The 14,173-nt window shown below is 36.7% G+C and overlaps 1 protein-coding gene across 1 annotated transcript; it reads right to left on the bottom strand.

Annotated features, from left to right (window-relative positions):
- Window positions 1-11,587: 11,587 nt before the first annotated feature.
- LOC112766285 (uncharacterized) lies at window positions 11,588-13,119 on the bottom strand. Its single transcript, XM_025812194.3, has one exon. The coding sequence runs from the start codon at window positions 12,902-12,904 to the stop codon at window positions 11,870-11,872; it is 1,035 nt and encodes a 344-aa protein (XP_025667979.1). The 5' UTR covers window positions 12,905-13,119; the 3' UTR covers window positions 11,588-11,869.
- Window positions 13,120-14,173: the final 1,054 nt, after the last annotated feature.

Here is a 14,173-nt window from a genome sequence, read left to right as displayed (position 1 = left end):
GCCGCTGACAAAAAGATCCCTTTATCGACAAAACAACCCCTGAATGATTTGAAAATACTACAAAAATAAGCAATAAATATTATATTTTTTGTAAGTAACAAAAAAATTTTTCATATTTAACAAACGACTTATCTATTAGATCTATATTTTTAGAACTATGCTACATGTACACTAAAATCAACCATTAAAGTCAATCGCTAGTATAAAATACATGTTAAAATATAAATACATATTGAAAATAAATTAAACCACACATCTGACCTTGTTGTTACTAATAAAATATAAATTTGTAGAATCAAACTATAAGGCTGAGTAATTTTGTCCTTTATTTATAGTATAGAAGGAAAATCAATGGAGAATTGAATTGATATGTACTCCACTTAAATACATGTTACGATCTAGATTTCATCTCATGAGATGGTTTGCCCCAGCCCCCAAGAGAAGTGTTTTCAACCAATCACTATCTTCATATCTGAGACTTGAACCGTCACAAATATATATAGATTATATAGCAAGTAACAACTATAATTAAACTAAGAGAAAAGGACAAATAGGTCCCTAACCTTTTTTTTCGTGGACATTTTTGTTTCTGACCATTGAAAAATACTTTTAAGTCTCTGACCTTCACAAAACTTGAACGGATCAGTCCCTCTGTCCAAATGCCTCCGTCAGGGACTGATCTGTCCAAGTTTTATGAAGATCAGGGATTTAAAAGTATTTTTCAATGGTCATGGACAAAAATGTCTGCTGAGCAAAAGGTCGTGGACTTATTTGTCATTTTCTCTTAAACTAAAAGATATGCTAGTCAAACGACCTAGACAGTTTTGGTTTGAAGTAATCAAACGTGTGAATTCCAGATCATGTAAAAATCTAATACATTTTCTTAACTTACAACTGCATTAGATGGATCTAAAGTTGTTTAATAACTAGGATGACATGGAGGAGCAATATTCAGCTTTTACAAATAAGACATTGCTTTGGTATTTGAGAGCGCAAAACAACAACAAAATCACCTAGCTTCTAACTAGGCTTTAACCCTTTTTCAGTGTACGGTGAGTGACAAAACTGAGATGCAAAAGAAAAGAAAAGACAACACCCTTGGCCCCTTCTACTTCACCTGGAGAAACTAGTTAAGTGCCAACTTTGCTTGTACTTATATATATGGCAATTGGCAAGGTTATATTCTTTTTTTTTTTTGGTTTATCTCAAGGTATTCATTAGGCTGGAAGTCTAATGATTAATTCTTCGGATACTGTAAAGGCATAAAATGGACGATCCTCTTAAACAAATAAGCTCTATTTCTATTCTCCAGTAAATATCGAACCTGAAAAAGATGGTTAAGAGACAAAAACTCTCATTCATCTACGCCAACTTGCGTTGGTAGAATATATTCTTGTTCATGTGAATCATGTTGTTGACCAACAAATCAAGTACACACTTGAAGACAGGACCAACAATCATTCCAATCAGCCCACACAAAACTTGACCAGCCTCCTCTATTATCACCTCTTAATGGGCCTCCATCATGATTTGGGTTTTGGATCGACACAAATTTACCTCATTTCTGTTGAACATAGTACATGCACACATGATACATAATAAAAAATACAACTAGGGTTGGTCTAATAGTTAGCTCATTAGTCTGCTTAAATAAATATCGAAAATTTGAATCTTAGTTTATACATGTAACAATTCATTGACCAACGATAAACCTTAAATGGAGCTCAATACCGCAGAAAATTAATCTGTATCCTACTGAACTAAAAGATATTCCAAGCAAGTATCAAAAATTTAAGTCCAAATTGAAAATACCATGGGAAACCATGATTGTGGAGCACATGCAACCATTTTCCAAAGTCCATATTATAATGACTTCCTTTTAACGCAAAACTAAAAGATGTAGTTCTTTCCTATAAGTATAAAATTTGACTAAATTCAAAGTTAGTCTCTCCCTTATCTTAATTATAACAAAGGATTCTCTAGTTTTATAGTGAGAGAGAAGCAGGTGTGTGTATATATTCGCATAGGACGTTTTCGCCTCCTAAAATTTTTTATTACATTAAGATTTTTAAATTTTATAAAAATAAAATATATAAATTTTTTCATCATATTTTTTAGGTTCTATTTGTCTAATTAAAAATAATGAATTTAACTAAAATAAAAATTTATATATCTTAGAGACCTTAATATAATAAAAAAATTTTAAAACGAAAACATCTTACCGCAAAATTTCTTAAAGAGCTATTTGAATATATATTCAAAATTAAAATATAAATTGGAGCCTCACCCGTGAAAATTTCTAGCAAGGAGCAGTGTGCTACAGTAATAGAATTATTTGGACTGTGCTTCATATATAGTTATCTGCTCTATTCATAATTTCATATCTACCTACACTTCACAGGTAGCTCGTTCATTCTGTCGCCACTTTCCTTTATCACTGGAAAATTGCAGAATGCCAGCATCATTCAGTAAACCACGGGCTTGTAATTGAATTTTAATCAACGAAGCAACATACATAATTTTAATTTGTCCTATTATCCCAATAAAACATTAATAAATACGAACAAGGTGTTTAAGGACTCCGTTGACTCTGATTAATAATACACTTGTTATTGTTAGTACCTTAAATATGTGTTAGAGAATCATTAGAATCAATTTAGATCAATTAATATCGTCTATATTTATATAGTATATCTGTACATTAATTGTAGGATTCTATATCTTTATTACTTTGATTCATTTAGTACCTATAAATACCCTTTGTATATTATATCTTTTCAACACAACTCAATAATACATTTTTCAGATTACTCTCTCAGTCTCTTGTTTCTAACAATATGAACACTAATATACTAAGGAAGCCATTTCAATAAAAACGTCTAAAACATCTTTTTTTTTTAAATATTTTTTAATAATTAAAATTTAACACATATAATCAATGTTCTGAAAAACGGACCGGACCGGCTGGTCGCACCGGTCAAACCGAAAACTGGCGATGTAAATGGTCCGGTCCGCTGCTAATAACTTCTCATTTGCAAAGCGCTATAAAACCGTTGAACCGGCTAAAAACCAGCCGGTTGAACCGAATTAGTAACCGGCCGGTTCTTGTTAAACGGTGTCGTTTTTATCTTTTTTTTTTTAAAAAAAAAGACATCCCATGGTTCAGCCTCACTCACTAACCGTCTCACCCCCTTCCCCAATACAACCCCCCTTTTTGTGAATCACTGTGACCTTCTGCACTCTGAAGCAAACCCAAACCCTAGGTTCTCCCTGGTCCCTGCAACGGATCTGCCGCAGTGCCGCCGCCATCTGTGCTGTCGGCGCCTCCGTGGCTTCCTCCTTCCAGCTGTGCCGAGCCCAGGCCCTCTCTTGTAGCTCGGTGTCCTCCTTTCCCCTGTTCCCGTCCTCCGTGGCTTCTCTGTTCGAGGCTTGGAGTAGCTCGCCGCCGTGTTGTCGCTCGCCGTCGTCTCCCCGGTCGCCGTCTGTGTTTCCGTCGAAGGTTAGTGGCATTGCTTTCACTTCTTTAGTTCTTCTATTCCTTTTATGCTCTGTTTGCTGATTTTTAATGTGAAATTGTTAAATTGCTAATTTTTTCTGATTTTGTGATGCTGCTCTTTTTTTAATTCCGGAAATTTTTGTTGAAATTTTTTGCTGCTGCTAAAAAAGAAAATCAAATCATTATTGAAATTTTTGTTTAGGGATTAGGGATTACTTGTTGCGATTTTGTAATATTTATTGTAAGATCCATCTCCTTTTCTACCCATAGTGAACAGGATCAGCAAGATACAAATGATGATATGTTCCCTCTAAGACCTCACTAAAGTCATATATATTTTATGTACTTTCAGTTTTATAGTCCTACTTTCTATTTTTAAATTCACAGTGAAAAAATCTAATCCATTTTCCAAGCTTTACATTTCAAGCAAAAAATGGGTTGTGTTTATTATTCCACCTAGTGTTGTGGTTCCTGCCATCATTCTTTTATGGGTTAGAAATTATGAATTATCTAAATTAGTTGTTAGGGTTTGAAAATATTGTATATTGATAATAGACAAAATGACATCCACTTTTATAAGTACGAGTATATTACACTGCTGGGATATTTTACGGAGTTCCTGAGTGGGTTGTCTTGTTAGTAACATTTTTAGTTAGAATGTCATTTTATTAGCTTATTGTCACTTTAAATCTTCTACAAAATAGTTTAACACACTAAAACAATTTTTTCATTTTGACATTTAATATTTAAATATTTATTTTTACTATTTAACTTTTAAATTTGTAGTTTGATAAGATCATATGGATTTGGTTGATGATATTTCATGCAGTATTTTAAATTTGGAAGATATTTTAAGTTTTATATAAGACTATAATTATATTTTAGGATGTTAATTTTTAATTTATTTATTATTTTATTTTAAAATAATTTTTTTTGGTTGAACCACCGGTTGAACCGGTTAGACCAGTAAACCAGTGAACCAGTAACTAAAGCGGTTTGATGACCGGTCTGGTTCTCAGAACCTTGCATATAATCGACTAAATCGTATTATTTTTGTCAAAATTAGGCCAAAAAAATTAATTTGACCAAAAAATGGTGAATCAAATTTTAAATCGGTCTAAATTAATATTATTTTTATAAAAAATGACTACAATATCCCTATTATAAAAAATGACTAAAATACTCTTATTATATATATTTGTTCATACCCTGACCCAATACAACGGCCAGGCCCAATAAAGTTAAAAGGTCCAGTTAAAAAGAGTAGCCTTATCCGCTCATCCGACCTCCTCTAAGAGGTCGGAGCCGACTGAAACATGCAGCTCATACTTATCTAAATGAGTAACTACCTCCCAAATCTCTCACCCACTTCTAGGAGAGAGATCTCAATAACCCTAAGATAAAGAGACGGTTATCCACCACTAATAGTGGAACCACTCCAACGATGGTTATTAGCACATCACCTATAAATACATTGACACCCCTCAGGTATCTCTAAGTTCTAATACTCTAAACCTTCTTACTCCCTTGCTAACTTAGGCATCGGAGTGTCTTTGCAGGTACCACCCCCCATTCTTTCATATACACAACTCGGACGGCGGCTCCTAGACGTAAAGCAGGTCGGAGACCACTCTCCTCCCCTATTTGGGCCTTCTGCCCTAGCCGATCCATCTATTTCAGGTTACCCACGCAACATTAGCACCGTTGCCGGGGACCTGGAAGATCAACTCATAATGGCGGATGACCAGCACGAAGACGGACACACCACGTCGGAATCTGAGCAAGAATACCAAGACGCAGCCAACAATGACAGGGCGATAATATCCCTCCAAGGAATGGGAGGACAACACAACGAAGGCCCCTCGCACGCTCAAGGATCAAAAGCGATCCACTCTGAAGTTCGTCAACCTGAAAGAGAGGAACAACCTTATTCTGCCGATCTCATGGGGCTGCTACACGGCCACCAAGGACGGCTTGAACAACTAGAACAGGAGCTGGAGCGACAGCGCGAGGTGGAAAGACACCTAAGGAGGGAAGCTGAGCGACAAAAAGAGCTTGAAGAAAAGCCCCTAAGGCTGGAATCCAACTTCTGAGGTAGGAGATTTTGCGCGGATCGAGAAGGCACCCCATTGGGAGAGAAGACCCATTCATAGAAGATATCATGAGGGCAAAAGTTCCCAAAAACTTCAAAAGCCCTGACATGGACCTGTATGATGGGACGACTGACCCGAAACACCACCTTAGCAACTTTAAAAGTCGGATGTACTTGGCGGACGCTTCAGACGCAACACATTGCAAGGCATTCCCGACGACTTTAATGAAGGCAGCGATGAAGTGGTTCGACAGCCTCCCCCCCCCCAGGTCGGTAACCAGCTTTGATGACCTCTCGCGCAAGTTCCTTACCCGTTTTTCCATTCAAAATGACAAGGTCAAGCATGCACCTAGCCTGCTAGGAGTAAAGCAGGAGGTCGGAGAGCCTCTGAGGGATTATATGGAAAGATTCAATAAGGCGTGGTTGGAAATACAAGATTTGCCCACTGAAGCTGTGATCATGGGCCTAGTAAATGGGCTCCGAGAAGGACCCTTCTCTCAGTCCATCTTGAAAAGGCACCCGACCTCTTTGAGTGATGTACAAGAAAGAGCTGAAAAGTACATCAACATGGAGGAAAATGCCAGGCTGCGGGAGCCAAGTTGACGGTTCGAGCTCTCTCACCCATCAAAGGAGAAGGAGACAGAGCCCAAGAAAAAAGAAGTCGGGTCAGAAAGGCCAGGAGATATCATTCCTACACTCCTCTACGAGTTTCTCTAGTCGATATCTACAGGAAAATTTGTCACGCTGAAAAACTACCTCTCCCTCGACCCATCAAGAATAAAAAGGGGGGAGTCGTAGTGAATACTGCAAATATCACAAGCTGTACGGACACTCTACCAATGACTGTTACGACCTAAAAAATGTGATAGAAAAGCTGGTCAGCGAAGGTCGGCTTGATAGGTATCTCATGGAAAGGTCAGACAATCACGGAAAGAGAAAAAGAGATGATGAAGAGCAGAGAGGTCCGCCGCAGAAAAGAGATGATGAAGACACATACATACGATCTCGGGAGGGTTTGTCAGGGGAGGACTCACAAAATCATCTCGGAAAAGGCATCTCAAGGAAGTCTACCAAGTCGGAAATGAATTATCTGACTTCCCCACCATCTCATTCACCAAGGAGGACGGGCAAGGAATCTTTTCCGGCCATGATGACCCAGTGGTGATTACCATGGTCCTCGCCAACGCACACTTACATAGAACTCTGGTGGATCAGGGGAGTTCAGCCGACATCCTGTTCAAACCAGCATTTGATAAGTTGGGATTGGACAAAAAAGAGTTAAGGGCATACCCTGACACTCTCTTCGGATTGGGGGATACCCCAATTAAGCCACTAGGCTTCATTCCTCTACACACAACCTTTGAAGGGGGATGAAATCCAAAACTCTGAGCATTGACTTTATTGTCATCGCTGTGGGCTCCGCCTATAACGCTCTGATAGGTAGGACAACCCTAAATCGGCTCTCCCCATCTTTGCATGAAGCTCCCAACACCGGGAGGGATAGCCACCATCAGAGGAGACCAAAAGTTGGCAAGAAAGTGTTACAATGAAAGCCTTAACCTAAGAGGTAAAGGCAAAGAAGTCAATACCATTGAGCTCGGAGGAGTACGAGCTAAGAAAGAGCTACGATCACAGCCCGGAGGAAAAACTGAAGAGGTGCAGATCGGGCAAGAGGCCAGAAAGAATACCAACATAGGAGCTAATTTAGTAGAAGATATGAAGCAGAAACTACAAAGCTCCTACAAGAAAATTCCGACCTCTTTGCCTGAAAAGCGTCCGACTGCCTGGGATAGATCCCGAACTTATGTCACACAAATTGGCTGTGTACCCGGGATCCCGACCTGTCCAACAAAGAAGACAGAAGCTTGGACCCAAATGGGCTCAAGTGGTTGAAGAGCAAGTACAAGCCCTGCTAGAAGCAGGCTTTATCAGAGAAGTCAGGTATCCGACCTTGCTGGCAAATGTGGTGCTGGTCAAAAAGCAGAACGGCAAGTGGAGGATGTGTGTTAATTACACCGACCTCAACAAAGCATGCCCAAAAGATCCATATCCCCTTCCAAATATTGATGCCCTAGTAGATTCCATCTCGGGATATCAATATTTGTCGTTCATGGACGCATACTCGGGATACAATCAAATCCCGATGTACAAGCCAGATCAGGAGAAAATGTCTTTCATCACACCTAGGGCAAATTACTACTATGTGGTCATTCCCTTCGAGTTAAAAAATGCAGGAGCCACATACCAAAGGTTGATGAATATGGTATTTGCACCTCACCTTGGGGGTTTAATGGAAGTATACGTGGATGATATGCTAATAAAAACCAATCATGAGGCTAGCCTCCTGACCGATCTTTCACAAGTCTTCAGCACCATAAGGGCACATGGGATGAGATTGAATCCCGCAAAATGCACCTTTACAGTAGAGGCTGAAAAATTTCTAGGATTCATACTAACACAAAGGGGGATAGAGGCTAACCCCGACAAGTATAGAGCAATCCTAGAGATGAAAAGTCTGGCTTGCCTGAAATAAGTCCTGCAGTTAAACGGCCGACTTGCAGCTCTATCCAGATTCCTAGCGGGATCAGCGTTGAGATCCCTTCCACTCTTTTCTCTACTAAGAAAAAGATGCCAGTTCGAATGGACTCCTGAATGCGAAGAAACTTTACAGGAATTCAAAAGGTTTTTAAGCCAACCTCCTGTTCTTACCCGACCTAAAATCGGAGAAGAACTCATCTTGTATTTGGCTGTCGCCGAGAAAGCTGTAGCATCAGCACTAATACAAGAAGACGAGGTCGGGCAGCATCCCGTCTACTTTACCAGCAAAGTTCTACAAGGCCCTGAGTTAAGGTATCAAAAACTCGAGAAGTTTGCGTATGCCTTAATAGTGGCGTCTAGAAGGCTTCGACCTTATTTTTAAACTCACACAATAAGAGTTCGGACGAACCAGCCTATGAAGCAAATCCTTTTAAAAACAGATGTTGCGGGCAGAATGGTTCAGTGGGCGATAGAGCTATCCGAGTTCGACCTAAAGTACAAAACTCGGACGGCAATTAAAGCTCAGTGCCTGACCGACTTCATGACAGAATACGCAGGAAAGCAAAAGGAGGCCTCCACCGCCTGAGAAATATACGTGGATGGCTCGTTCAACAAGTCGGAAGCAGTGCAGGCATCATACTAGTCAACCAAGAAGGAACTCAAATAGAAGTCTCCTTAAAATTTGAATTTCCGACCTCCAACAATCAGGCAGAATATGAAGTACTGATTGCTAGACGAAAGCTAGCAGAAGAAGTCGGTGCGACCAAAGTAGCGGTCTTCAGTGACTCTCAGGTAGTGACCTCACAAATTAATGGAGAATATTAAGCCAAATACCCAAATATGAAAAGGTACTTAGAAAAAACTATGGAACATCTTAGGCGATTCTCAGAGACTGAAGTTAGACACATAACTCAGTAGTTTAACAGCAGAGCCGACGCCCTCTCCAAGTTGGCAAGTACCAAACCAGGAGGGAATAATAAGAGCCTAATCCAAGAGACTCTCCAAGAGCCTAATCCAAGAGACTCTCCAAGAGCCCTCAGTCACCAAGACGGACACCAAGCTAGGTGTCTTAAAAGTTTCCGGATTAGACCTCGGTTGGATGATTCCTCTGGTCGAACCCTGACCCAATACAACGGCCAGACCCAATAAAGTTAAAAGGTCCAGTCAAAAAGAGTAGTCTTATCCGCTCATCCGACCTCCTCTAAGAGGTCGGAGCCGACTGAAACATGCAGCTCATATTTATCTAAATGAGTAACTACCTCTCCAAATCTCTCACCCACTTCTAGGAGAGAGATCTCAACAACCCTAAGATAGGGACGGTTATCCACCACTAATAGTGGAACCACTCCAACGGTGGTTATTGGCACATCACCTATAAATACACTGACACTCCTCAGGTATCTTTAAATTCCAATACTCTAAACCTGCTTACCCCCTTACTAACTTAGGCATCGGAGTGTCTTTGCAGATACCACCCTCTATTCTTTTATATACACAACTCGAACAGCGGCTCCCAGATGTAAAGCAGGTCGGAGACCACCCTCCTCCCCTATTTGGGCCTTCTGCTCTAGCCCGATCCATCTATTTCAGGTTACCCACACAACAATATTAATTTTGAGAATCCTAAATTCTAGCTCTTTTCTTTTCTACCGTCATAGGATTAGAATTTAGAGTTTTCAAAAAAGTATATATATATATATATATATATATATATATATATATATATATATATGGGTATTTTATTTATTTTTTATAATAGAAATATTATAGTCATTTTTTATAAAAAAAAATACCGGTTCAAAATTTAATTTATTAATTTTTTGGCTAATCTGATTTGTCAGGTCTAATTTTAATAAAAATAACAGTTTAATTGATTATATGTGTTAAATTTTAAATTTTAAAAAATATATTTAAAAAAAGATGTTTTTGACATCTTTATCTAAGTGGCTCCCATACACAAATACTAAAGAAACAATAATCTAAAATTACTCTATTTAATTTAATATTTATAATTTTACATATTTAAATCTAAAACTACATACTTATTATATCTATTATTATGTATTTATTTTAAAAATAATTAATAAATATAAAATAAAATAATTTTTAACTGATTTAAATTAATTTTTTATTGTCTCTTTTAAATATTTTTATATATAAGGAGTGATTTACTTTATTAAATATTACTCTTGCTTATTTTACAATATACATTGCTTATTACTCATGAGCCGTACTATATATCCTATGTTGTTAATTAGTTATGGATGTGTTACATCTAATGTTGTTTAATTCATTCTTGAAGTTGGTGATGTGCGTTTGGGTTATGTTTGGTATGTTGTACGTTAATAGAAAAAAGAATTAGCTAGAAATCCTAGAATCGAATTATTATCTTCAAACATACACAATATGATTAATTATCCGGAAGATGTAGCAACTTCTTCTTCGACATAAAAAAAATCACTAGGTTTTGGAAGGTTGCCAAATCCATTGGTGGAGTTGTGATGATTTGCCAAGTGAAGTCATGATTTCTGACGTTGGAGAAAGCACCCAAATTAAAGCAACTTAGGCAGGCTCACGCGTACACAATTCATAACAAAATTCATAGGGTTTTAACATTTCTTTTAACCCCCTTATAATAAAGCTAATCATGATATCAAAGTGACGATTTTTTATTTTTATATTGAAGAGCAGTATGTGGAACACACCTACTTAGACCAATATGTTTCCGGCAGATTCATAGTATATTTTTTTTCAGATTATACTTTTTTATAAACAAAAAATATTTTTTTTTACAATATATTTTTGGCAGATTAACAATACATTAACGGCGAATTGTACTTTTACAAATCAGATTATATTTAATGATAAAAAATTACTCATTTTTTTTACTAATTATATCCTGATCAAATTTTAATAAAAGTACTGTTTCTAAACTTTTTTTTTTACGAATAATAAAAAACATTCCAAAAATTTATTAAACACCAAAACACTCAGTATTTAGGTGATCCACTAGAAATAAAATAATATGTAAAAGAAATTAGTTATCAAATAAAGCGAAGATCGTATAAATCTTGTAATAAGTTTAAGGAAATGATATTTATATTAACTTTTTAATTATACACTTATATATATATATATATATAACAAATATTTTGTTTTGAATAATAAATTAAAACTAGAAAGGGGTAACATCGGAAAAGTTCAACGGTATCGAGCCATCGAGGTCAGCTGTGACAATAGAGTAAAAACGTCAACAGTAATTCATGTAACTAAGATCAGGTAATTCTTAATATTATATTATTATTCTATATTTCTAGCTTCAATTATTTTCGGAAGACAGCATTAGGAGAGAATGAGAGTTGAATATATATAGGACCTTCAAAGATAAATGACGTGTATAAACAAATGAGAGGAATGTTATGGTATTATTTTTTTGTGTATATTTTTTCAAAGAGAAGGTATTTGTATGATGAAAAAGCTGTACAGATATATCCATAGATTAAACAAATTAAAGCATACATCCGAATCTAAAAACTGGGACTTATGGTTATGGGACACTAACTCATTATTAGAATTCCCACTTAGTTTTCACTCCACCACATTAAAGTACTTTGCTGCAAAATAAAATTCATACATACAAACGCTATTTAATAACATATATAATAATTTCAAAAAGAAAAAAAAAATTGAAAAATGAAGAGTCCTGGAAGCAATGGCAATAGCATGATGATGATGGTGATGGATCATCGCTTGCAGCTTCGAGCCTTTAATAATGTTTCTCTTAAGCCACCAACAATCCATGTCTCTTTAGCAATATCCGATGAAATCCAATCAGCTGCACTCTCGTATCTCATCACCAACAGCTTCTTGTTCTTGTTCTTGTTATTGTTATTATCTTGTTCTGTTTTTATTATTCTCTTTTCTTCCTCCATTAACGACTTCAAACTCTGCCCTCTCACCACCTCCACTTTCTCTTTTCCTTTTCCTTCTTCATTCTCTCTCTTCACCCAACTCTTCGCCGGAGCAGACCTACACCGCATCAGCAGCAACGCGTTCCGAGGAGGAACCACTGTAACCGATTCATCTTCATCATCATCTTCATCTTCATCATCATGTGCCATTACTACGTTCTTCTTCTCTTTCTCCTCATCAACACTACTACTTTGATGCTCTTGTACCACCATGAACCATTTCGAAAACACGGTTCTTGAACCTTCTTCTTCTTCTCGATCACCACTCTCTTTTCTCTGGCTACTCTCTTCTCCTTCCTCGTCTTCGACGTCTTCGTCTTCTTCTTCTTCTTCTTCTTCGTCGTCGTCGGAGGTTACTATATCGGTTCCGGGGAATGATCCAAAGCATCTGAAATCGAACCTTATGCTTCTGAGGCAAGTCAAGAACTGCATTACCTCCTTCTTGAAACCAAGATGATTCCTCTGCTTCTTGCGGTTGTGGATCTTCTCTATCTCCTCCATGACCGACTGCCAGCTCCGGCAAGCGGTGGTGCGGGTGTTGTTGTGGCGAACCTTGATCTGACCGGCGCAAGTGACCTTGGGGGAGGTCGGTTCCGCAATGTCAAGGGAAGGGCTACCACCTTGTCCTCCAGCAGCAAGCATGGAGATTGATCTCTTGCGGCGGTGGTGGTGGCGGCGTTTGTTGTGATCGGAAGGTCTGGCAGGGCTGCAAATAGGCTTAGGCATTAGAGGGAGATGGGATCTTGAAGGGAAACATACAAGAAGATCTGCAGATTGTGGCGGTTTTCCTTCTCTTGTCTTCAACATGTTTTACATTCACACCTTTCTATCTCTTTCTCTTCTGCTTCACCCTTTTCTTTATTTATATATGAATGAATGAATGACTATTTAGTATGTAGCTGTCTCTCTCTTTTTGTTCAATTAATCCTCTTCTACTCCTACATACATACATACACTTGCTTTTTGGTCCCCTCCCCTTTCAATTTCCCCTACTTTACCTTACTTTCTTTTTCGCCTCTATCATTAGTGTCTTTGGTAATCATGTTTCTTTTTCTTTTTATACAAACAACTAATTGATTTTAGTTAAGGGAAAGTACGAGGAGCTAATGGAATATTAGTGTTATCTTTTTTTATCAGCTGAAATTTTTGGAATTAGTGGTATCATGACATAGTATTAAAGAGTTAAATTCGAAAGGTCAAGAATTCAATCCTTAGTGAATCCCAAAATTAGTTTAAGTTTTTGAGAAGATGTTTATTATCCCTATTACTCGGATGGTTATTCTAGATAGTATGAAGGATGTTCATCTTGTAACTCTATAGTCCATTGTACACATTGTACAAATAACCCATTATCTTCCTAGCGGAACTCGTTAGTTAATCCATCATGACTCTCTAACACATCAATAATATATAAATTAGTATGAATTATTACATATAGAATAATAGAGAATATGTATACATGAATTATTATATTTGTATTTTACAGGTTTATATGATATTGGTGTTTCAAGGTGTTTTATAAATGTCAATTATATAAAAAAGTATTAGTTGAATAAATTATTTTTGTAACTAAGTCTATTTAAATCTTTTTTTTTCTTTTTTTATGTATCTCTTTTTTTTCTCTCTTTTTTCTTCAGCTAAAATATTATTTAGTTATCAAAATAACTTAATTATATAATATAATCAAATTATATATTAGATGAAAAATAATTGGTTGCCTAAAAAATTCATTTTGATATTATATCAAGAGTTAATTCTTTCAAAAATTTAACTTATTAAATAAAATGTCATGGATAATTTTATATCTAACAAATTTTAGATTAGAAGAGCATCCATAGTATTAGAAGATATTTACAACTAATTTATTAAGAGACTTTTTTCGCAATCACTAATCGAAAACACTCAAACATATAAAGGAAAAGTACAAGAGAATAACGTTTTTTCTTAACAACCTAAATAATAGGTTAAAAAAAAGTTGATTTTAAAAATCAAATTTTGAATTAATTAGGTTTCATAATTTTGAGTATTTTAATTTTTGTAGTAACCGCTCTTTCATAATCTTGTGCTACCACTACT

Source organism: Arachis hypogaea, chromosome 17 (genome assembly GCF_003086295.3).
Source record: "Arachis hypogaea cultivar Tifrunner chromosome 17, arahy.Tifrunner.gnm2.J5K5, whole genome shotgun sequence".
NCBI classification, from domain to species: Eukaryota; Viridiplantae; Streptophyta; class Magnoliopsida; order Fabales; family Fabaceae; genus Arachis; species Arachis hypogaea.
Note: the sequence above shows the minus strand (reverse complement) of the source record. Positions and strands in the feature narration are given on the sequence as shown.